This window comes from Globicephala melas, chromosome 1 (assembly GCF_963455315.2).
Source record: "Globicephala melas chromosome 1, mGloMel1.2, whole genome shotgun sequence".
Classification (NCBI taxonomy): domain Eukaryota; kingdom Metazoa; phylum Chordata; class Mammalia; order Artiodactyla; family Delphinidae; genus Globicephala; species Globicephala melas.
Window position 1 is genome coordinate 79152773 of NC_083314.1, and position 25304 is coordinate 79178076.

A 25304-nucleotide genomic window follows, 5' to 3' on the forward strand; every position below is an offset into this window, starting at 1 on the left:
GTTGGATAAAAGCCACTGGCATATGTGGATTGCTTAATGATCTAGGTTTCCCTTTATATAACCTATGTACAGACTTTGAACACAGTTCCCTTCTGCAGATATGCTGCACAGCTTGGACTGTGCTTAGTATATGTTGGAGAACACTGGAATATGATGACATTTTTTAGCTCTATTGGAAATTTTATTGAAGCTAGAAATGAGCTCTTCATTTGTAAGGTGTAGGTCTTTTGCTTTATCTCATCCCCCTCCCATCTCCCAGTTTGCTTGGAAAAGAACCTTATTAGCTGTGTGTTATGGGTAAAGTTTTTGTTAGGAGTAGTTGATAAATTTGATATTTTTGAGGTGATCTGTTTATATCTTGGCATTCAAGAAAAGACAGTCTTTAAAAAAATAGTTACTGGGGACTATATTCAATATTTTGTAATAACCTGTAAGGGAAAAGAATCTGAAAAAGAATATATATATATATTATACATATGTATATTACATCCATATATATTTTATATATATGTATGTATAACTGAATCACTTTACTGACACAACATTGTAAATCAGTTGTACTTCAGTTTAATAAATAAGAAAGACATGGTTCCTGTCCTCTCAAATATTTCAGTCTAGTAGTTAAGGGAAGAATGTTGAATTGAGTATCTTATATGTTAGTTAAATATGAATGTTCCTGTTGTTTCAGAGTATCAGCTGAGGGCCCCAAACTAAGAGTCATAGGAGCTAAGCAACCCCACATTATAAAGTATGTTACGGTGACTTCCCTGCCAGTCCAGTGGTTAAGACTCCATGCTTCCAATGCAGGGGGCGTGGATTCGATCCCTGGTCAGGGAACTAAGATCTTGCATGCCCTGTGGCATGGCAATAAATAGATAGATAGTAAGTTACAAGACTATCTCTGCAGGACTTGTAAATTGGGTAAGTCAGAAGCTACTTAGGCTAGTGTTTGGAAAATTCGCCATTTCTTTGGAAGTTAAACATACACTTATCCTGTGGCCCAGAAATTCCTCTCCTAGTTATTTATCCAAAATAATGAAAACATATGCACATACAAAGACTTGTGCCCAAATGTTCATAGCAGGTTTATTCATAATAGCTGAAAAATTGAAAACAACTATCTGTCAACATGTGGATGGATAGTTTATCCATAAATGGAGCACTACTCAGTAATAAAAAATGAACAAACTACTGAAAAATGCAACAAAACATAGATGATTATGTTAAGGTAATGAAGGCAGCCTCAAAAAAAGTTACTTGCTAAAGGGCTTGGTTAAACTACATGCTGTGTCCTCTTTGTTAATCTTTGATCTTAAAAAAATTTTTTTAACTATATGTAAATTCTGCATATAGAATTTATAGGGAAAGGTTGGAAAAAGAGTGGAAGTAATGAGAATTAGTTAGTAAAGTTTAAAAGATTGAAACATCTCCAGTAAGAATCTCAGGAGAAAATAGAAGTTTGTTTTAAGTTTCTAAGACAAGTCTTACTTGTAGATTTGGAATTTTTCTGCCAAATGACATAGAAGCGAAATTGAAGGTAGCTGACTAATAGTTGGGGGTTGATATGGAGATAATTTTATGTTTAAAATGAGCAGAGGGACATCCCTGTGGTCCAGTGGTTAAGAGTCCGCCTTCCAATGCATGGGACGTGGGTTCGATCCCTGGTCCGGGAACTAAGATCCCACATGCTGCAGAGCAGCTAAGCCTGTGCACTCTAGAGCCTGCGTGCATCACAGCTAGAGAGCCCTTGTGCCTCAACTACTGAGCCCACACACTCTAGAGCCCTCACGCCGCAACTAGAGAGAAGCCCACGCGCTGCAACGAAAGATCCCGCGTGCTGCAACTAAGACCCGACGCAGCCAAATAATTTTTTTTTTTTTTTTTTAATGAGCAGAGAAGTCACTAGCATCTAGACTGCGATCTTGGAATATCATTCCACACTGAAAGGAATCAGGGCTCCTTAGAGAAATGGCTGATTCTAGGTCTGGGGCAAGAATGTATGAGATGAGCCTGAAACTTACAGCCAGGATTTTATCAAACACAAGGGTTGTGTCAGAAGGACTCAGGAGCTAACTGAGAAGTTCCCAGTAGCCAAAATAGGACACTTTGAGTATCAATAAGGATAACTGCAGTGGATCAAAACATATCAAATATGTTTAAATTGATGTGTCATATGATGTGATATAATGATAGTTTAAGAACAAGCTTATTGGACTTCCCTGGTGGCGCAGTGGTTAAGAATCCGCCTGCCAATGCAGGGGACACGGGTTCGAGCCCTGGTCCAGGAGGATCCCACATGCCACGGAGCAACTAAGCCCGTCTGCCACAACTGCTGAGCCTGCGCTCTAGAGTCCACGAGCCACAACTACTGAGCCTGCATGCCACAGCTGCTGAAGCCTGTGCATCCAGAGCCTGTGCTCTGCAACAAGAGAAGCCACCGCAAAAAGTCCATGCACCGCAACGAAGAGTAGCCCCGGCTCACCGCAACTAGAGAAAGCCTGCGTGTAGCAACAAAGACCCAACATAGCCAAAAATAAAATTAATTAATTAATTTTTTAAAAAAGAACAAGCTCATTGGTCACTTTGAGGAAGTGCTAGTAAAACAGATCATTATTTTGAAAACTGGTAAATAAAGGGAAAGAAGCAAGATGGAAAGAGTCGAGACTTTTACTATATGAACTGCACCACTGGGTAACCAAATAGTAGATATGTTTTGTTTTTTTTTTTAAATCAAGGTGTTTCAGTTAATAAATGAAAAGGGAATGATAGATTTAGAATGACTAGATCAAGGCATTGAGCCTGGATAGAAGGATTCCTGTTGGAAGAAAATCCTGCCCTTGTGAGTAGTCTTGGGGGAAAAAAATGTTAAACCTGTATCTAATCATGTCTGTAGATCCAGCTATCAATTTCAGGATATACAGAGGCCAGAGGCATATATTAAATGCCATGTGTATGTAATCAACAATATCCAGACTGTAGAAATTGCAAGAGGTGACCTGGTTCTTCAACAGATAAATTACAAGGTGGGGGGAAAAAGATGAAGGAAGATCTATAAATTAAAAGAGACCTGGGCTTCCCTGGTGGTGCAGTGGTTGAGAGTCCACCTGCCAATGCAGGGAACACAGGTTCATGCCCCGGTCCGGGAAGATCCCACATGCCACGGAGCGGCTGGGCCCGTGAGCCATGGCCACTGAGCCTGCGCATCTGGAGCCTGTGCTCCACAACGGGACAGGCCACAACAGTGAGAGGCCCGCGTACCGCAAAAAAAAAAAAAAAAAAAAGAGACCTAAGAAACTTACCAAATAATCATAATATGTGGACCTTATTTGAATCTGAACCAAACAAACTTTAAGAAATATGTTATTTAAGACATCGAAGCAACCTAAATGTCTATCAACAGAGGAATGGGTAAAGAAGATGTGGTAAATATATACAATGGAATATTACTCAGCCATAAAAAAGAATGAAATAATGCCATTTGCACCAACATGCATGGACCTAGAGATTATCATACTAAGTGAAGTAAGTCAGAGAAAGACAAATATGTGATATCACTTATTTGTGGAATCTAAAAAAGGATACAAATGAACTTACTTACAAAACAGAAGTGGACTCACAGACTTCAAGAACAAATTTATGGTTACCAAAGGGGAAAGGTAGGGGGAGGGATAAATTAGGAGTTTGGGATTAACATATACACACTACTATATATAAAACAGATAATCAACAAAGACCTACTATATAGCACAGGAAACTCTACTCAGTATTCTGTAATAACCTATATGGGAAAAGAATCTGAAAAAAAATGGATATATGAATATGTATAACTGAACCACTGCTGTACACCTGAAACTAACACAGTATTGTATATTAGCTATATTCCAATATAAAATAAATTTTAAAAGAAATGCGGCGTTTGAGAGAATTTGAGATTTCAGTGTTGACTAGATATTTGATATTGAGACTATAAATCTTTTAGGCATATTAATGGTACTATGATTTATTTATTTATTTTAAAATTTGGCCATGCAGCTTGCGGGATCTCAGTTCCCCAACCAGGGATCAGACCCAGCCCCAGCAGTGAAAGCGCTGCGTCCTAACCACTGGCTGACCAAGGAATTCTCTATGATTTTTCTTTTTTTTGGTACATGATCTTTTCAAGTCCTTATCTTTTAGAGCTACATAATAAAATATTTATAAATATGATATTAGAGATTAGTTTCAAAATAATATGAAGAAGAGAGGGCATAGATGAAACAAGATTGGTTGATAATTTTTGAAGCTGGGTGATGGATACATGTCTACTCTTTTTTTTTTTTTTTTTTTTTTTGCGGTATGCGGGCCTCTCACTGTTGTGGCCTTTGCCGCGGCGGAGCACAGGCTCTGGACGCGCAAGCTCAGTGGCCATGGCTCACGGGCCCAGCCACTTCGCGGCATGCAGGATCTTCCCGGACCGGGGCACGAACCCGTGTCCCCTGCATCGGCAGGTGGACTCTCAACCACTGCGCCACCTGGGAATCCCCATGTCTACTCTTGTATATAATTTTTTTTTTTTGGCCCCAATCAAGGATCAAACCCAGGCCCCCTGAAGTGGAAGCATGGAGTCCTAACCACTGGACTGCCAGGGAATTACCTACTCTTGTATATAATTAAAATTGATATCTCATTTTAGGAATAGCAGAAAAGGAATCACTACAGTCTTGATTCAGAGATTCATAGTTGTAATATGATGAAAGTTTGCCCCTTTACTTGGTTACAGTATATGATTCTCAAATTTACTACCTGTGCAAGTTTTCCTCTTGATGTAGCATGGTGTTCCCTATGTGCTGGCTTTTAATTTCTGGAATTCAGGTTTTTACCTGGCACTTTTTCAGAAGAAATGAAAATGTCCCAAAACTGAGTAAGGATTGAAGTTCAATGTAAGGTTTTTGGTTTTGTTATTTATTTATTTGGCTGCATCTGGTCTTAGTTGCGGTTCATGGGATCTTTCCTTGTGGCCTGCAAGTTTCTGTCTAGTTGTGGTGTGCGGGCTCTAGAGTGTGCAGCCTCAGTAGTTGTGGTGCATGGGCTGTAGAGCATGAGGGCTTAGTAGTTGCAGCTGAGGGCTTAGTTGCCTTGTGGCATGTGGGATCTTAGTACCCTAACCAGGAATCGAACCTGCGTCCCCTACATTGGAAGGTGGATTCTTTTTTTTTTTTAATAAATTTATTTATTTTATTCATTTTATTTTTGGCTGTGTTGGGTCTTCGTTGCTGCGTGCAGGCTTTCTCTAGTTGCTGTGAGCAGGAGCTACTCTTCATTGCAGTGCGTGGGCTCCTCATTGCGGTGGCTTCCTTGTTGCGGAGCACGGGCTTTAGGTACACGGGCTTCAGTAGTTGTGGCACGTGGGCTCAGTAGTTGTGGCTCATGGGTTCTAGAGCGCAGGCTCAGTAGTTGAGGCGCACAGGCTTAGTTGATCCGCGGCATGTGGGATCTTCCTGGACCAGGACTCGAACCCGTGTCCCCTGCATTGGCAGGCGGATTCTTAACCACTGGACCACCAGGGAAGTCACTGTTTTTGCATGTGAGATGTATTCCAAGCCTATGAGTACATTTATCCTTTATAGCAAAATAATACGGTAGAGAGGGGAAAATTCCAGATTTTTCTTTTTCTTGTGAGAAATTAAGTTGAAGGTTTGGTGTAGAAAGAAGTTAAACATGAGTAGACTGATAGTTGGGGAAGATTTACCTATTTAGTAATTCCTGTCTTCTTTGATCAAATATAGTTGAAAGGTGGTTATAGGCCATGGATCACTTGGAATACCGCAGAGAAAGATGGTGTTCCTTGAGCATCGTGGTAGAGATATTAAATATAGCATTTCATTATATTAATGAAGATTCCTTTTTGACAGCTGGAAAACTACTGAAGGGTGCTAAATTTGCATTTTTTAATTTTAAAGTTTATAAGGAATTTAATTCAGGTTGATACCTCTATTGTGGTATGGCCCATCTTTTCAACAGAGTTAATTTTTTGACCCTGAGCTATAGGTGCTGAAATGAAAGGAATGATCACATTCTGCGATAGAAGAGGCTAGATCAGAAATAAGGACTGTTTGGAAAACTTGGTTTCAGTGTCTTTCAGAGATGTTTTGCTGTGAGTCATAAAATATGCTCAGTCAGCAGATTTATTATTTTCCGAGTTGTCAGACCTTGTTGGTTAACTGTCTTCTCCATTGTAAAAACCTTGAAAAATATTTTCTAAGTGTAATTTTCTTTCCATTTTGAATCTTTTAATTTACATTGGTTGTCTTGGCAGAGCTTATATCTGAGGAGTTATTTTTCTTTCTCACTTGGTCAAAAGTAGTTAGGACATAAACATTCTTCTTTGCCATCGTTTCACATCTGCCTTTTCCACTCTGTTTCTTAGAATACCTTGTTCATGGTAGGAATAATATAATTTGACTCCCGTCAGATGGAAGAATCTTTCATTATTTTTATTAGTCTTCATTGTTTGACAGGATAAGACGTGAACTCAGTCTTTTATGATACTATAAATAGTTGAGGTAAAAGACCAGCCTGTGGATGTGCTATTAAAATATCCATAAGCATGACACTGAAAACCACAATTTGCATTCAGATAGCTCTGCTTATTCCCAAGGAAAGTTTTCTACAGATTGCTCAGCGTATGTATGGAGAGTTTTCTTGCAGCTGGTCACAGCTAAAAGAAGGTCCTTGAAAACCGTCTGTAGAGGTTATCCACAGTTTATATTCATTCTGCTGGATGTTTGATAGTATGCATTAATTGTCTGTTGGCTGTGGGCTCTAAGAAAGTTACACAGCAAACAAAGAACAATAGTATAAAATTAAGCAGTTAGAAAAGAGTTGTTTAGAATGTTACCTCTTTCAGTGGAACTAGACTGGAAAATACAAAAGTGTGTTGTGTAGTCTTGACTCAAAGAATGCCTTTGATATGGATTTGGCTTCTTTTTAATTCGATTTCTGGCTAGCATTGTCTTTTGTATATGTAAATTAAATACAAAACTAAGAAAATTTAAGTTGACACTTTAGAGCTTTTTCTTACCCTGCTCATACCTTCTTTCCTTTGTGATTTTGGTTTGGGAACACAGAAATAATTAAAATAGAATATTAGAGACCAGTTAGAATCAAATGAAGCACTTTACCCATTAAAACTGTGGGCACATCTTCTTTATCCATTCATCCGATGATGGGCACTTAGGTTGTTTCCATCTCTGGGCTATTGTAAATAGAGCTGCAATGAACATTTTGGTACATGACTCTATTTGATTTATGGTTTTCTCAGGGTATATGCCCAGTAGTGGGATTGCTGGGTCATATGGTAGTTCTTTTTGTAGTTTTTTAAGGAACCTCCATACTGTTCTCCATAGTGGCTGTACCAATTCACATTCCCACCAGCAGTGCAGGAGTGTTCCCTTTTCTCCACACCCTCTCCAGCATTTATTGTTTCTAGATTTTTTGATGATGGCCATTCTGACTGGTGTGAGATGATATCTCATTGTAGTTCTGATATACAATGGAATATTACTCAGCCATAAAAAGAAACGAAATTGAGCTATTTGTAATGAGGTGGATAGACCTAGAGTCTGTCATACAGAGTGAAGTAAGTCAGAAAGAGAAAGACAAATACTGTATGCTAACACATATATATGGAATTTAAGGGGAAAAAATGTCATGAAGAATCTAGGGGTAAGACAGGAATAAAGACACAGACCTACTGGAGAACGGACTTGAGGATATGGGGAGGGGGAGGGGGAGCTGTGACAAAGCGAGAGAGTGGCATGGACATATATACACTACCAAACGTAAGGTAGATAGCTAGTGGGAAGCAGCCGCATAGCACAGGCATATCAGCTTGGTGCTTTGTGACCGCCTGGAGGGGTAGGATAGGGAGGGTGGGAGGGAGGGAGATGCAAGAGGGAAGAGATATGGGAACATATGTATATGTATAACTGATTCACTTTGTTATAAAGCAGAAACTAACACACCACTGTAAAGCAATTATACCCCAATAAAGATGTTAAAAAAAAAAACAAAAAAAACTGGGCACTTGACTAGCCAACTTACTGCGGCATTGCTGGAATATTTTAAATTTTCAAGGGGACAACGCCATCTGTTGGGCATCTTGCAAAGTAATACTATCAAATTATAGGGACCTAACTATTTAAACACAAAGGTTAGGTTGGTTGTTTTGTTTTGGTTTTGCTTTCGGGGTGTGGTGAAAAAATTTCTGCGATACTAAGGGCACCGAGAGTCCTTGCCTTAAAAGTTTTGTTTGAACATTGAGCAGTAATGCTACTTCCATTCCAAGACAAAGAAATTGACTTTTAGTCAACTAATACTGGAGAGCAGCATAGTAATAATAACTCTTTATTTGTATTATAAAGATGAATGTAACTTAAGCAGTGTTTTCAAATTAAAGCCTGACTCCCAAAATCATGGTGGAGTTTAAGGTAGTAGCAGGGTTGGAATTAGATTGTGACAAGTGAGGTTCTCACTTAAGTGCAAAAAAGCTCAGTAATCAAGATAAAATACTATTTTAATGTTATCATTTTTATGCTATTATTTTTATTTTATTTACATTTAAATTTCACCAAACACAGAGCTCAAGTATATCCTGGCCCTTTGTTCAGATTCTTGAAATAAAGATAAATGGACAGACAGCTTTAAGGATGCAATGTATTTTACATTGCACAATATATTAAATGATTGGAGAAAATTTAGAGGGTGGTATAACTATATACCTTTATACATTTAGTAGCACAAATATAGGGACAAGCCATGCAATTGAGGAAAAACCCGTTAAGGACTGAACAGAGAGGTCTTGGTTGCTGACAGAATCTCCCCTTGACTTCAGACTTGAGACAAACCAAGGAGTCTATCAGTATACAAAAACCACTGAGTTCAGAACAGTAACAACAGGATAGATATTAAGGAACTGGCTCTTGCCAATTAGGATTGTGGGGGCCAGTCTGAAGCAAGCAGGGTTGGCTGGAGGCTGGAAATGTTGCAGCTCAAGTCCAGAATCAGTAGAACAGCAGTCTAGAGACAGAATGGTTAGCGCTTTCTTCAAAAATTCCCGGTTTTCCAAACAAGTTCCTAGGGTACTTTCCTCAAACAGCAAATGTATCATTTTTGAAAGCTCAATATTAATGCAAAAAATTTCATAATGAGCAAAATATCAATTTTAAATAAAGCAGGATCTGACCCTCCACTTGCATGATTCGCCTCACCCTAATCCCAGCCCTGGGTATTATAGATTAAATTTTCATAACCCTAATTATTAAATAATTTGCTGTGGACTCTTCCACATTAATTTTTTTTTTTTCAAGAATAAAAGTTATACTTCTGGAACCTTGGAAATGGGGGGAGGTTAGGGGAAATGGTAGAGGGAGCACAAGGGAATAGGTTACCAATAGATTCAGGAATCTGATTCCATATTTTATATAAAACTATTTCTCCCATTCTGAGGTCAATATCTTATTCAATCTTCTTTTTCTTATAGCATGGCGGACACCGACCTCTTTATGGAATGTGAGGAGGAGGAGTTGGAGCCATGGCAGAAAATCAGTGATGTCATTGAGGATTCTGTAGTTGAGGATTATAATTCAGTGGATAAAACTACTACAGGTAACAAAAGTTCTTTTGCTCTTAGATCATTGTTATATTGACTGAATTGAATGGCATTTTTGTTAAGAAAGTGTGAGGTGCAAGAAGACTTCAAGAATCCAGGGTTGCTTCACTGTGGCACTGGTGCTACCTTTTTCCGCTATGCTCTGGTCTGTAAGTGCTTTGGTTTCCTTGTACATAAAGCTAGAAACACATTTAATAAATTGAAAACATTGAGAATTGGATTAACCAATGTTTATCAAACACATAAGCAATCCTCTTACCAAATGATGTATGAACAAGAATGCAAAGGTGTGTGTCAGTGCTCATTTATATACCCAGTCAAAAACAGGTTCCCATAGTCTTGGGGGATTTTTTGTTTGTTTTACTTGAACTTGGTTTCCTTTGTGAGCTGAGCAGAATTCGCTTCGTGTCTGCCTCCATGGACAGTTTACAAACTTAGGCTTGTTAGCTTCTCTTTCAAAAAGGTGATGTTGCAGGGTCAAATTCTAGATTGCCCTGAATTCAGAAACTGAGTGGTAGTTCTTTTCCCCTCTAAATTGTATCTGTTGCTCTTTTAATTTTTTTATCTTTCCTGCCTTGAGAACTGAAGATGGCATTGGTTTGGGCTGAAACAGGACAGTTCAGGGTCTTGTGGACGGCTTACTAATGCATGGTTATGAATACCAGTAGTGGAGATAATAAGCCTTCGAGTTCTAGAGGTTTGCGTGTGCTATATAAGCAAAACAGTAAAATCCGGGTTCAGTGAGCTCATAATCTAACTTAATTTACCAGGAAATGTGAGGCTAAGAAGAAGGCATTGTGTCTAATTTGTGGTGTGAGGGACACATAGGAGAAATCAGATGAACAGTTGGATTTACGAATAAAGCAGGAAAGTTTTTGGCTATAGAGACCCACAGTAAGATGAAAAGGGAAGATTAGAACAGTATCCTTTAGTGTCATCTGTCCCTGTCTCCAAGTGACTGTGCCTCCCCTTCCCCACAGTTTCTGTGAGCCAGCAGCCTGTCTCGGCTCCAGTGCCCATCGCTGCCCATGCTTCTGTTGCTGGGCACCTCTCTACATCCACCACCGTTAGTAGCAGCGGGGCACAGAACAGCGACAGTACAAAGAAGACTCTTGTCACACTAATTGCCAACAACAATGGTAAGTGGGATTATTGGGAAATTCTTCCTGGGCTAGAGGGGTGAGAGACTAAAAAAGGTCTTAGGAACAGCTGTACCTGTTCAGTTTTAGGTACTGATGTGGTTCTGCTGGTGTTGGAGTGAGTTTAGTCCTGATTCTCTGTTACGGAAGTAAGTGGTGCTGTTCCTTCTGATTTAGTGCTGAATCGATGCTAGTGTTTCAAGTCAGAGGACAGCTGAGTCTTTTTGCTGATAATTTCTAGGAAAAAAAATGTAAACCCCAAATTCCTAACTATTAAAGAGATGTGTGGGGGGCTTGTTTGATTGTTTATGTTTTTTAATTAGAAGAGCCCCACTAGTCTGCTAAGAATTCTCCGAGGGCAGCTTTGTTCCATATTTTCTTCGGCAGATTCATTTGGTTATTGGTTCCTGGGTATGAAAAATAGGATAGGGTTGTTGTCTACCTGAAGAAATGGTGAAAGAGAAGTGTTTTTTAGTGAGTTTATTGACTAGAGAAGTTATATAGTATTGGTTTCTGTTTCATTTCTGATGACTGTTTCTACATTCTGAAAGTGAGTTACTGGCAAGTTATGTCTCAAGATCCATGTGTAGAATAAGCACCTTCATAGAATCATTGCATTGCTATAAAGGACTTATTTAATTCCTTTAGCTTTATTAATACAAGAATAATATATGCATTGTAGAAAAAGTGGACAGTAAAAAAAAAAAACAAAACAATTTTTAACTGTAATCTCACTACCTGGAGATAACTGTTTGTAACTTACTCTGTACATATATGTACTTTTATGTACATTTATATGCTATGTGCAGTGATTCACTTTTTATAAAAATAGATCCATACAGATTGTACTTGCTTTTTTCCCTCAATATGTAGTGAATATCTTCTCATTTTAATAAATCTTTTTGTAACATTTTGATGACTATTTCCCGTTGTTTGGCTAACTGTTATTAGCAATAGGTTGTAAAGCTGTGTACTACTACTTTAAAGGGCTATTGTGAACATCTCTGTCTCTCTTGTCTCTCTTGTCTTTTCTCACATCCATAGTTCTGAGAATACATTTCTAAATGTCAAATTGTTGGATCAAAGGTTATCACAATTTTTAAGGATTTTGATCAATATTTTTCCTGGATTGGCCATCTAGAAATGTTGTATCCATTTACATTTCCATTAGAGGTGCACCTGGTGTTCTTAGTGTTGGATATAACCATTTACCTCCCTTATTGTTGGACATTTACTACAATCCCATTTTTTTGTGATTACAAACAGTGCTGCGGTGAACATTCTCAGACATTGTATCTGTGCCCACTGTGTAAGCATATCTGTAATGTAAAGTGAGATTGCTGGGTCAGGCATTTAAAATTTGTTAGCGTCAAATTGCCATAATAGATTGCTCTACATAAGTGGATACTGAAAAAATAAAATTTTTTAAATTTATTTATTTTGGCTGTGCTGGGTCTTTGTTGCAGCTCACAGGCTCTTCGATGCAGTATGCGGGCTTAATTGCAGTATGTGGGAAGTTGTGGTGCACGGGCTCCCTAGTTGCAACGCGCAGGCTCTAGAGCACGTGGCCTCAGTAGTTGCATTGTGCAGGCCTAGTTGCAGTATGTGGGATCTTAGTTCCCCGACCAGAGACTGAACCCAGGCCCCCTGCATTGGGAGCTCAGAGTCTTAACCACTGGACTACCAGGGAAGTCCCTGAAAAAATAATTTTCACATGAAAAATCCTTAGAATTTTTTTAAACCTATAGTGACCCTCATATATATAAAGATGAGGAACCTCTATCTAGGGATTTTCTCATTTTTACAGATGCAGAAACCAAGGCGTGGAGAGTCTAAATAATGTACTTAAGGTCAAATAGTAAGCGACTAAACTGGATTTGAATTATTTAGACTGCAAAACTTGTGGCCTTCCCACTGTATTATACTACTTTCCTATGTTTCTCTTAATATAAGCTGTCGAAGTGCTATTAGCCACCAGTTTGGCTGAATTTTTCTTTGATCCCAGCATTCCAAGGCCCATGATGAGCATCTCATGGCACACTGATGTGACCTACTCTGTTTGAATGGACCCTTGATTCCTGTGGCCTGTGTACCAAAATTTTTTGAAATATGAAAATGGATTTTATTTACTTTAGAAAGCCCTAGTATTCAAATTAAAATGTTAACCTGTGTTCATGGTTTAAAAAAAAAGTGGGGGGCTTCCCTGGTGGCGCAGTGGTTGAGAGTCTGCCTGCCGATGCAGGGGACACGGGTTCGTGCCCCGGTCCGGGAAGATCCCACATGCCGCGAAGCAGCTAGGCTCGTGAGCCATGGCCGCTGAGCCTGCACGTCCAGAGCCTGTGCTCCACAATGGGAGAGGCCACAATAGTGAGAGGCCCGCATACCGGAAAAAAAAAAAAAAAAAAAACTGGTAACCACAGTTACGTATGTCTTGTGTGTTCATCCAAAAATTCTTTCATGCTGGGAGTTCCCTGGTGGTCCAGTGGTTAGGACTCCGTGCTTTCATTGCCGAGGACCTGGGTTCAATTCCTGGTTGGGGAACTAAGATCCTATAGGCCATGCAGTGTGGCCAAAAAAAAGGGGGGGCTCAAAACTTCTTTTATGCGTAGATAAGCACACAATTGTGTGACTTTCTAAAATCAGATACTCTTGAAGTGCCAGCGTTATTCATTATAGCCCGGAATTGGAAACAACCTAAGATGTTGAATGAATAAGCAAAATGTGGGACTTCCCTGGTGGCGCAGTAGTTAAGAATCTGCCTGCCAATGCAGGGGACACGGGTTTGATCCCTGGTCCGGGAAGATCCCACATGCCATGGAGCAACTAAGCCTGTACGCCACAACTACTGAGCCTGCGCTCTAGATCCCAAGAGCCACAACTACTGAGCCTGAGTGCCAGAACTACTGAAGCCCGTGCACCCAGAGCCCGTGCTCTGCAACAAGAGAAGCCACCGCAATGAGAAACCCACGCACTGCAACGAAGAGTAGCCCCCACTCGCCGCAACTAAAGAAAGCCCGCACGCAGCAACGAAGACCCAACACAGCCAAAAATAGATAGATAGATAGGTAGATAGATAGATAGATAGATATCAAAAAGGTCACATATATGACCCCATTGTTATGAAATGCCCATAATAGACAAATCTGTAGAGACAGAAAGTTAGATTGTTCGTTGCCAGGGCTGGGGGGAGGAGAATGGGGAATAACTGCTAATGGGTGTAAGGTTTCTTTTTGAGGTGCTGAAAATGTTCTGGAATTAAATAATGGTGATGATTGCACAAACCTTGTGAATATACTAAAAGCCTCTAAATTGTACACTTTAAATGGGTGATAAAATATGTATGGTATGTGAATTATATCTCAATAAGGCTTTTTTCTTTAACAGAGTGTTAGGAATAAAATTTTAGAACATTTTTACTATTTTTGCTGTTCTTCAGAATCCACCACTCAGCATTTAGAAATTATTCCTATAGTTCTGACTGATCATATGTTTGCATTGGAAAGGAACATTATGAAGTGAAATGAACCACTGCTTAATTCTGAGCTGTGAATGATATGAATTTAATGTTATACATTTTTTACTGTAATTATGATTTTCAATTCCTGTTTGGCCCATTTCAACTCCATTTAGCCCTCTTATCTCTGGGGTTTAAGGCTGTGTAAGTGAACTTAAAAGAATGAAGAAAAAAAAATCAAGACCTTCAGATTTGTAAAACAAACAGAACATGTTGCGAGAGAAGCTGCTAAATCTTCTATTATTTAATCAGTTTATGGCTGAGGTACCTAGTTTATTGGAGAACAAACTTACAGGTAGGGGATTGATCAGATAATTCTTTTAAAGGCTTTTTTTTTTTTTTTTTTTTTTTGTGGTACGCGGGCCTCTCTCCGTTGTGGCCTCTCCCGTTGCGGAACACAGGCTCCGGACGCGCAGGCTCAGCGGCCATGGCTCATGGACCCAGCCGCTCCGCGGCATGTGGGATCTTCCCGGACTGGGGCACAAACCCGTGTCCCCTGCATCGGCAGGCGGTCTCTCAACCACTGCGCCACCAGGGAAGCCCGTTTTTAAAGGCTTTTTTAAGTCTCAGGGTTCTAACTTCCTCCTTCATTCTCTGGAAATAGAACTTCATAAGACCTTTGAATTGTCAGAATTTCTTTTAGGAAAGACTTAATAAGAATGCAGAAATCATTAAAAACAACTCATTTGTTAGAATTGGAATTATTATAATTCATTAGAATTATAAGAATGAATTTATAGAATACATTAAATAAATATTTACTGTGTGACTTTAATTTACCCAGTGTGACTTGCCGTATGCTGGTTTTTGCTTTCAATTGAATTGTAAACCTAGTCTAGGCTTAGAAACCTACTTTTTTGTTTGCACTTTATTTTTGGAAAGGTCCTAACAATCCACCAAAATTCAAACATGACCCTGATGTCAGAGAGAATATTTGCAGAAAATGCTTGTGTTAACATTCTTTATAGTAGTAGAGTATGTGTAGATTTCATGGGAACAAGGCCTGTCTTTTGAGACTTGCTAATGCTGGTTGATTTCACATAAATGCAAAAAATTTTCCATCCTTCCCTTCCTATATTTAGTTGAGATGTTGAGTCAGTGATTATCTTAAGAATTCTTAGGCTTAGATAAATAACAGATAATTTATTTTCTTTTACCCTAGCAGTTAAAATAGTGAATAGAAAATACATGTTTTTGCTTAGTCAATATTTTCAACCGTAAATTGCAGAGGAGTAAAAAAGAGATGGATGGGGAACCTATAGATTAAAAGAGATTGAAGAGGTATGTCATCAGTTATACTTTATGAACCCTTTTGTAACATAATTCAAACAAAAAAATGTAATTGTCAATTTGAATTCTAACTGGGTATTTGATATTAAAGAATTGTTCATTCATTCATTTATTGCCGCACAGTGCGGCATGTGGGATCTTAGTTCCCCCACCAGGGATGGAACCCGTGCCCCCTGCGGTGGAAATGCAGAGTCCTAACCACTGGACTGCCAAGGAAGCTCCCAAGAATTGTTGTATATATTTAAATTTATTGAGGTATAATTGACAAATAAAATTGTAAGATATTTAATGTGTACATTGTGGTGATTTGGTATATGTATGCATTGTGCAAGGATTCCCACTATCTAGTTAATTAACACATCCATCACCTCACATATTTATCCTCTTTTGGGGGTAGGGATAGGGGGTAGTGAGAACATTTAAGTTCTGTTCTCTCAGCAAACTTCAATTATATCATACAGTATTATCCACTATAGTTACAGAATTATTATAATATTTTTTTAGGAGTGATAATGGTGTTGATATTTCCTCTTTTTTAAAGTCCTTATCTTTTAGAGACTATATGCTGAAATATTTATAGATGAAGTGATACGATCTGAAGCTTGTATCAACATAATATGGGAGCTGGTAAGAGAATGGGAAGTATAGATGAAACAAGATTGACCTTAAGTTGATAATTATTGAAGCTGGTATAGGTACATAGAGATTTATTATAGTGTTCTATTTTTATATGTATTTGAACATCTCCATAATAAAATACTTAAGTTAAAAATGTAGAGAGAGAGAGTCAATAAATTGCCAGTGTAATTAGCATAGCTAGAATTTGGAATTTTTTATCTGTCAGCATCTATAATTACTAGTCTGCTGGCCCAGTAACTATGAGGGTCTAGTCCACTGATGGACTCTCAGTTTCTGGGAGAACATGGGACAATTCAAGGTTGGCCCATTAATAGCCACCTGTATACCCACTTTGATGGTCTAGCTCTGTAGCTAACTGTAGTGACACCATTTGTCAAGTGGAACTTAAAGCTTCAGGGGAGTCCATCCCATTCTGGTGATTTGAGGTAAAAAAGTTGCAGTATTTTGCTTGAATCTTTGATTTAGGTATTGGGTTGGCCAAAAAGTTCCTTTGGTTTTAAAATAAAAATAAAAGACACATTTTTCATTTTCACCAAGAACATTATTGAACAACGTATTCACCATTTTGTTCCACTACCTTCTGCCATTTTTCAGGCAACTTCATAATTCCATCTTCCCAAAACTTTTTATCTTTTTGAGCAAAGAACTGTTCCAGGTACCTTTTACAGTCTTCCAGGGAATTGAAATTTTTTCCATTAAGAGAATTTTGTAAAGACTGAAATAAATGGAAATCCGAAGGTGCAATGTCTGGTGAATACAGTGGATGAATCACAACTCCCCAGCCAAGCTGTAACAGTTTTTGCCTGGTCATCAAAGAAACATGCAGTCTTGTGTTATCCTGATGGAAGACTATGCATTTTCTGTTGACTAATTCTGGACACTTTTTGTCGAGTGCTGCTTTCATTTGGTCTAATTGGGAGCAGTACTTGTTGGAATTAATCGTTTGGATTTCCAGAAGGAGCTCATAACAGAGGACTCCCTTCCAATCCCACCATATACACAACATCACCTTCTTGGGATGAAGACCGGCCTTTGCTGTGGTTGGTGCTGGTTCATTTTGCTTGCCCCACGATCTCTTCCGTTCCACATTATTGTACAATATCCACTTTTCATCGCCCATCACAATTTTTCCGTTTTAAAAATGGAATATTTTTGTTGCATTTAAGTAGAGAATCGCATGCAGAAATAAGGTCAAGAATGTTTTTTTCACCTAACTTATGTGGAACCCAAACATCAAAGCGATTAACATTACCAAGCTGGTGCAAGTGATTTTCAGTGCTTGATTTAGATATTTTGAGTATGTCGGCTATCTCCCGCGTGATATAATGGTGATTGTTCTCAGCTAATGTCTGGATTTGATCGCCGTCAACTTCAACTGGGCTACCCAGCCGTGGAGCGTTGTCCAGCGAGAAATCTCCAGCACGAAACTTCACGAACCAATTTTGACAACGTTTGATCAGTCACGGCACCTTCTCCATACACTGCACAAATCTTTTTTTGCATATCAGCGTTTTTACCTTTCTTGAAATAATAAAGCATAATATTGCCAAAAATGTAAATTTTTTTCTTCCATCTTCAGTATTAAAATGGCTACACAAAAAGTCAACAATCTTGATAAGTTTTTTTTAAATGCACGCTATGGCAGCTGTCCCAATACAATCTAACAAAATTGTTTTGAATGAAGTTAAAGACAACTAAGTGCTACTAGAGCCATCTTACAGAAAAAAAGAACGTGCTTTTTGGCAAAGCCAATGTTTTGGCTCTCTGAAATAGAATTTCTGTTTTGGAGTATTCTTTGTAAATCAGGAAACTTAGTGTAAATGATTTTTTAGCCAATTGTAGCAAATACAGGACTTAAAAACATTACAAAATTACTTTCAACACACATGAAAAAGAATTTAAAATATTTCAAAAAAATTAGCCAGTTTTTTAATATTTATGATATTTGTTACTATTTATTAATGAATGAATCTTCTTAAGTCATCAGTTTTACTTGGTGTTGATTAGTTTTGGCCAGGTCTTTTCTTTATCAGTTCTGATGACATAAAGAAGGTAGCCTGTCAGTCTCTGTGTTCCCATACCTATTAAAGACAATGGATGTTTAGAGAAGAATCTGTTGCATTTCTGAGATTTGATGCACTAGGAAGAGATCCCATTTTTTAGATTCTGTGTACTTGCTGAATTAATGTTTGTAGATGAATATTCCTCTTTTTAAAATATAAGGTGGATTAGCTAACAACAAATTACATTCTGATAAAATAGGTTTTTACCTAGTTAAAATGTGGGGAAGGAACTTATATCTTACTTTGTTTTGCTGATTTGGTATGGGGAGATTATTTGTGGTCACTTAAATCATCAGAGTCAAAGTGATAGCCATGTAGAAGTCTTACTGTGTGTGTTACGACATCCCTAGTTACGCTATATGGGGGAGATTTTAGTGAACTTTCCCTTTCTGTGTATTTTTCTGTTAGTTGTAGCTTTGGGTGAAGCTTAAATATTTGGTAAGTTTGCTGACATTAAACCTGAGGTGAGTGACAGTCTTGGATATCTTGATATATGGGAACACCATTTATCTAAGACCCATTGTGTTGCTTATAATGGTGGGTTTATTTTCTCTTACATTGTTTTTTTTTTCCTCTTCCCTTTAGCTGGCAATTCTTTGGTCCAACAAGGTGGACAGCCGCTCATCCTAACCCAGAATCCAACCTCAGGTCTGGGTACAATGGTTACTCAACCAGTATTGAGGCCTGTCCAGGTCATGCAGAATGCCAATCATGTGACTAGTTCCCCTGTGGCCTCACAACCAATATTCATCACTACACAGGTAAATAGGACTCTGAATTCTACTGAATTCAGACATGGTAGAGGAGAGAAAGACTATGGGAACCTTTGAAGGCTCTGACTTAAGTCTTTATCATCATTAGAAATGGTTCTAAGTCCTGTCTTTTGATTTGGCTTTCTCATTTGCTAGTTTTTAATTTGATACTGACTTTAGTAGAAAGCCCAACATAGTGTACAGCTGGGTAATCTCCTCTTTATACCCCTGGAGAGCTATTAAGTAATTTGATTGAGGTCTAGGCAGGAAAGAGTGGGAAGCTTGCATTAGGAAGCCTTAACACTTGGTCCTCAAGTGTTCTCACCCTTTGCTTGGGGTATTTTTCTTAAAATGGGGTGAGTTAGTTGACTTCTGGAAATATACATGCAAGATTGGTGAAGTGCCGGGAGATCTTTGGAAGAGAAGGAAGATGACTTATTTGATATAAATGTGAATTGGAGTTGAAAGCCTAATGCTGGTGTGGAATGTAAAGGCAAATGCTTTTTTCTGCCTTGTCTAACAAATTTCCCAGAGGTGTATGGCCTTTGAAGTGGACTTTGGGAACAGTTTCGTACAATTGTTTGTATGTTGAATCACTCCAGTGAATACTGTTAGTGTCATTTTTTTGCATTCTATGCCTTTAGCAATTGAGGGGCCAGTTTGTGGATGAGTTTTTTTTTGCTTTTTGTGTTTTTTTTGCGGTATGCGGGCCTCTCACTGTTGTGGCCTCTCCAGTTGAGGAGCACAGGCTCCGGATGCGCAGGCTCAGCGGCCATGGCTCACGGGCCTAGCTGCTCTGCGGCATGTGGGATCTTCCCGGACTGGGGCACGAACCCGTGTCCCCTGCATCAGCAGGCGGACTCTCAACCACCGTGCCACCAGGGAAGCCCCTGTGGATGAGCTTTTTAAGCTGAGGTTCTCTTACGATAAGAAGTAGGTTTTCATTTTTGTTCATATGTACCAAAGCTCATTCTCCAGTTTTAATATTTGCCACTCACAAGTTTGCCAGAAGTCCAAAATTTCTCCGTCTCAGTCATTTAAAAGCTCTAGTTCTAGAGAGAGAATCATTAGGTAAGGGTGTGGGCATTTTTTTGGATATAGGTCTTAATGCAGTCTCTGCTAGTGTTAGCTGATCTCCATGTTAAAGATCATTTTGCTTTTTAATGCAGGGATTTCCTGTAAGAAATGTCCGGCCTGTACAAAATGCAATGAATCAGGTTGGGATTGTGCTGAACGTACAGCAAGGCCAAACAGTTAGACCAATTACACTAGTCCCAGGTAAGGAAAAATGTCTACCCATTTGGAATAAACCAGCATCCAGAAGACTTGTTTTTGTTGTCTCAAAATATTCAAGGTCATTTAAAAAGTGTATTTAAGGGAAATCTAAAACTACAAAAATCATATTGGTTTAAGCCCCATTTTTAAAAAACTCTAACCTTTGGCCAGGGTGGTGGTTTTATTTTTTAACCTTTTACCACCCTTCATAAGGCAGTAAAACAGGGTTTATATAGTTATTTTTCTGTTTCTGCTGTTTTATTCAGCTATTAAGTTTGTTATCCTGAAGAACTATTATTAATGCAAACTCCCAAATTCTGTGTTCCTTATAAGTCTACTCACTTACATGGTGGGATTATAAAATTATTTTGCTTTACTTTTATAGCATAGATTTGGAATATAAATTAAACAAATGGCATATCCTTTGAGGATAAATATTGACAATGGCTAGTTTTTTTTTTTTTTAAGAAACCAAATTGAAAGATAATTTTTAAAAATCTTGTAATTTTCCCCCAGTTCCATATTTAGTGTCTATAAGTTTACTACAATTCAGGCCAAAAAAGGGTATCTTAATTTAGTTGTAGTAAAGGTATCTCTGTCGCTTGTCTTCCTAAGTTTTTGTTGTTGTTCTCAGAGCCCATAAGGGTTTTTGGCCTTCAGTCTCATGAGCCTATCCTATCTAGTTCTGATATTTCTTAAATGTTTGTCAGTGAAATTGTCTATAGTTGAGCCAGGAGACTCACCTTTGGGACATCCTAGTAGAATGGCATAGTCTGTCTTCTATTTGAGTTTGTATAAGAGAATGAAAGACTCCTTTAGTATTCTGGGAAAGATCACTTTTTTCAGAGCCAGCTCTGCCCTTTGGCCTATATATACCCATACTGCTTCCCACTCTATACCTATTATTCTCTTCCAATAACAGAGGTCAAGCTACTCATGATTGTATTCTTGGAATAGAAAAGGCAGTGTGGTAAGGTGTTTTGGGAGGAGTTGATGGGACTCTTCTTTCACTTTAATGTTTTCAGGGCTGATTACTAAGGCTAACTTGTTTTATCAGTTTGTGATACCTGTTGTCTTAGACATTAGAATCTATGCTTCCCTTGGGAACCTGACAGTCACCAATCAGTTTGGGGAGATAATCTTTTCCTATTCCAGTATTTCCAGTAAAGACATGGGGAATGTATTATAGGTGAGCTCGTTGACCAAGATTTGGTATTTTTGTCTCTCTTTTGAAGCCCCAGGTACCCAGTTTGTTAAGCCGACAGTTGGAGTCCCACAAGTGTTCTCTCAGATGACCCCTGTGAGGCCAGGCTCCACAATGCCTGTGCGGCCCACCACCAACACCTTCACCACCGTCATCCCAGCCACTCTCACCATTCGAAGCACCGTCCCACAGTCCCAATCCCAGCAGACCAAGTCCACTCCCAGCACTTCTACCACTCCCACTGCCACACAGCCGACCTCATTGGGGCACCTTGCTGTTCAACCTCCAGGCCAATCCAACCAGACTCAGAATCCCAAACTAGGTGAGGCTTGGGAAGAGGAGATGACAGAGCTGGGATGGGTGGTGGGTGGAGAACAGATGATTATCACTTGGCCAACAAAGCTCCCTCCTTCCCCTCTCCACCTGCAGTGAGCATTGCCAGCTTTGTCACTGTGAAGCGACCTGGGGTTACAGGTGAAAATAGCAATGAAGTGGCCAAACTGGTGAATACCCTTAACACCATCCCTTCCCTGGGCCAGAGTCCTGGGCCAATGGTGGTATCCAACAACAGCTCTGCGCATGGCTCTCAGAGAACCAGCGGGCCTGAGTCTTCAATGAAAGGTACGATAACCAGAAAGACTCTGGGCAGCCAGTCATTCAAAAACATTAATAAAGTATTTGTTGTATCAGAACTCTATACTATGAAATAGAGAAATAAAATAAGGTATAGTTGCTATAGTGTGTTCTCACAGAAACTTTAATGTAGTAAAGAGGATCGCCACTTGTGAAAAGTGTAACTGAATCGGCCAGAAGGAGTTTTGTGTTAATTGTTCTTTGGAGATTAGTAAAATGGATTGGTTGATCAGAGATCAGTGGGATAATCAAAAGATAGTTCATGGAGGAGGTGGATTTCTGAACAAGATTTTATTTTATTTTTTAATTTAATTTATTTATTTTTGGCCGCATTAGGTCTTCATTGCTGCACGCGGGCTTTCACTAGCTGCGGCGAGTGGGGGCTATCTTCATTGCGGTACACAGGCTTCTCATTGCAGTGGTTTCTCTTGTTGCGGAGCACGGGCTCTAGGCTCATGGGCTTCAGTAGTTGTGGCTTGCGGGCTCTAGAGCGCAGGCTCAGTAGTTGTGGCGCACAGGCTTAGTTGCTCTGCGGCATGTGGGATCTTCCCAGACCAGGGATCGAACCCATGTCCCCTGCATTGGCAGGCAGATTCTTAACCACTGCACCACCAGGGAAGTCCCTGAACAAGATTTTAAAGTTGATATTTAGTAGAGAGGTTTTCAGATGTAGAAGGATATGAGCATAAGGATTTTCAACGGTCTGGAGCAGGGCTTGACAGACTTTTTCTGTAAAGGACCAGATAGTAAATACTTTAGGTTTTATGTACAATATAGTCTCTGTCACAACTACTTAACTCTGCCATTGTGGTACAAAAGCAGCCACAGACAATATGTAAATAATTGAGCTTGACTCTACTCCACTAAAACTATTTATGGATTCTGAATTTTGAGTTTAATTTTCATGTGTCAGAAGATCATTTCTTTTGCTTTTATTTCAACCCTTTAAAAATACGAAAACCTTTAACAAATGGTGTTGAGAAAACTGGATATCCCCATGCAAAAAAAATGAAGTTGGACCCTTTACCATACACCATATTACAAAAACTAACTCAGTGAACTAAAGACCTAAACAAAAGAACTAAAACCATAAAACTCTTAGAAGAAAGCATAGGGGAAAAGCTTTATGACACTGGGTTTGGCAGTGCTTTCTTGCATATGATACCAAAAGCATAAGCAACAAAAGGAAAAATAAATAAATGGGACTACATCAAAATTTAAAACTTTACGGCATCAAAGGGTTAGCGTTAGGGAGAGTGAAAAGGCAACCCACTAAATGGGAGAAAATTTTTTAAGAGTACTTTAAATCATATATCTGATAAGGGCTTAATATCCAGAATATATAAAGAACTTCTACAGCTCAACCAACAACAAAAGAACAAACAATCCAATTAAAAAATGGGCCAAGGAGCTGAATAGAGATTTCTCGAGGTACACAGATGGCCATTAAACACCCAAAAAGATGCTAAACCTCACTCACTAATCATTACGGAAATGCACATCAAAATTACAATAAGATACCGCTTCACACCCATTAGGATAGCTCTTATCCAAAAAACAGAAAATAATAAGTGTTGGTGAGGATGCAGAGAAATTGGAACCCTCGTACGTTGCGGGTGGGAATGTAAAATGGGGTGATGGTCCCTCAAAAAATGACACATGAAATTACCATATGTTCTAGCATTCCACTTTGGAGTATATACCGAGAAGAATTGAAAGCAGGGACCCAAACAGATATTTGTACCCCCATGTTCACAGCAACATTTCACAATAGCCTAAAGGTAGAAGCATCCCAGATGTCCATCAGCTGATGAATGGATAAACAAAATATGGTATATACATACAATGGTATATTGTTCAGCCTTAAAAAGGAAAGAAATTCTGACACATGCTACAACACTGATTAACGACATTATGTTAAGTGAAATAAGCCAGATACAAGAGGACAAATACTCTATGAATCCACTTATATGAGGTACCTAGAGTAGTCAGACTCACAGAGACAAGAGAGAATGGCGATTGCTAGGGTCTAGGAGGAGGGGGCAATGGGGAATTATTTAATGGGTGTAGAGTTTCAAGTTTTGCAAGATGAAAAGAGTTTTGGAGATTGCACAAAAATGTGAATGTTCTTAACTGAACTGAACACTTAAAAATGGTTAAGAGGAAACTTTATGTTAAGTATCTGTTACCACAATTAAAGAAAATCTTATATAACCACCACCACAACAAAAAATGTAAACGCTGTTCTTAGTTCATGAGGCAAACAGAAACTGGCAGCTGGCTGGATTTGGTCTACTAGCTGTGATTTGCTGACCCCTGGCCTACAGTTAGAAGAATGGTAGAAGGAATGTGCCTCATAGCAGTTTCTCTTGCTCGCTTACCAACCTTAATATACCCTTCAGGAAGTGTTTAACCTTTTTCCAAAAGGCCAGTAGTCTTTTTCCAGTATCATCTTATTAATCTTATTGATGTTCTCACTTCCAGTGACCTCTTCCATCCCAGTGTTTGACCTCCAGGATGGTGGACGGAAGATATGTCCACGGTGTAATGCTCAATTCCGTGTTACTGAAGCTTTGAGAGGTCACATGTGTGTAAGTGATCACCTGTGATGGAGATTCAGCTTAAATGGCTACCACTCACTGTATACCTCCTATAGTGTAGTGTTGGGAGCTTGTGAAGCAAGGACTCTGAAATGGCTTGGAAGCTTTTTAAAGGGTTACTCTCTTTTGGCCTGTTTTAGAATGAACTCAGAAATGTGATAGGATATATTTAAAGACCCTCAAATAGGTCAGAACATATGCGACCTTAATTCCTTAGTTCGTAGATTTTGAACTGCACAGGAAGACAGGCCAACTTGGCCTCAGTCCATTTTCTATTTATTGTGTCATTGGATGAATCAGGAGCTATTAACCAATTTCTAATTCTAGTCTTTTCATTTTTTGGTATTAGTCCAGATGCAAAGGTTGAGACTTCTTCCTACCAGGGAGCTCAGAGCCAGGTTATGCTAGTGAGTGGTTAAAGGATCTAAGACAGGAAGAAGTACAAAGTATGGTGTTTGGAGTGGCATATGGCTGTAAATACACACACACACACACACATACACACACACACACACGAAAAAGAGTGAAACCTGGAAGCATTTTAGA

At 39.0% G+C, this 25304-nt stretch overlaps 1 protein-coding gene across 7 annotated transcripts in view; it reads left to right on the forward strand.

The window, feature by feature from the left end:
- Positions 1–25304, forward strand: part of POGZ (pogo transposable element derived with ZNF domain) — a 48097-nt gene that overhangs the window by 7720 nt on the left and 15073 nt on the right. For 4 of the 7 annotated variants that reach the window (XM_030846460.3, XM_060299425.1, XM_060299439.1 and 1 more), the window contains 7 exons: positions 9521–9645; positions 10630–10788; positions 18880–19055; positions 20216–20324; positions 21557–21847; positions 21928–22146; positions 24643–24749. In XM_030846460.3, coding sequence (XP_030702320.1) covers positions 9522–9645; positions 10630–10788; positions 18880–19055; positions 20216–20324; positions 21557–21847; positions 21928–22146; positions 24643–24749 — 1185 coding nt within the window. In that variant the 5' untranslated portion in view covers position 9521. The remainder of the gene's footprint in view (positions 1–9520; positions 9646–10629; positions 10789–18879; positions 19056–20215; positions 20325–21556; positions 21848–21927; positions 22147–24642; positions 24750–25304) is intronic. The other 3 variants (XM_030846461.3, XM_030846464.3, XM_030846463.3) reach the window with 3 other exon arrangements.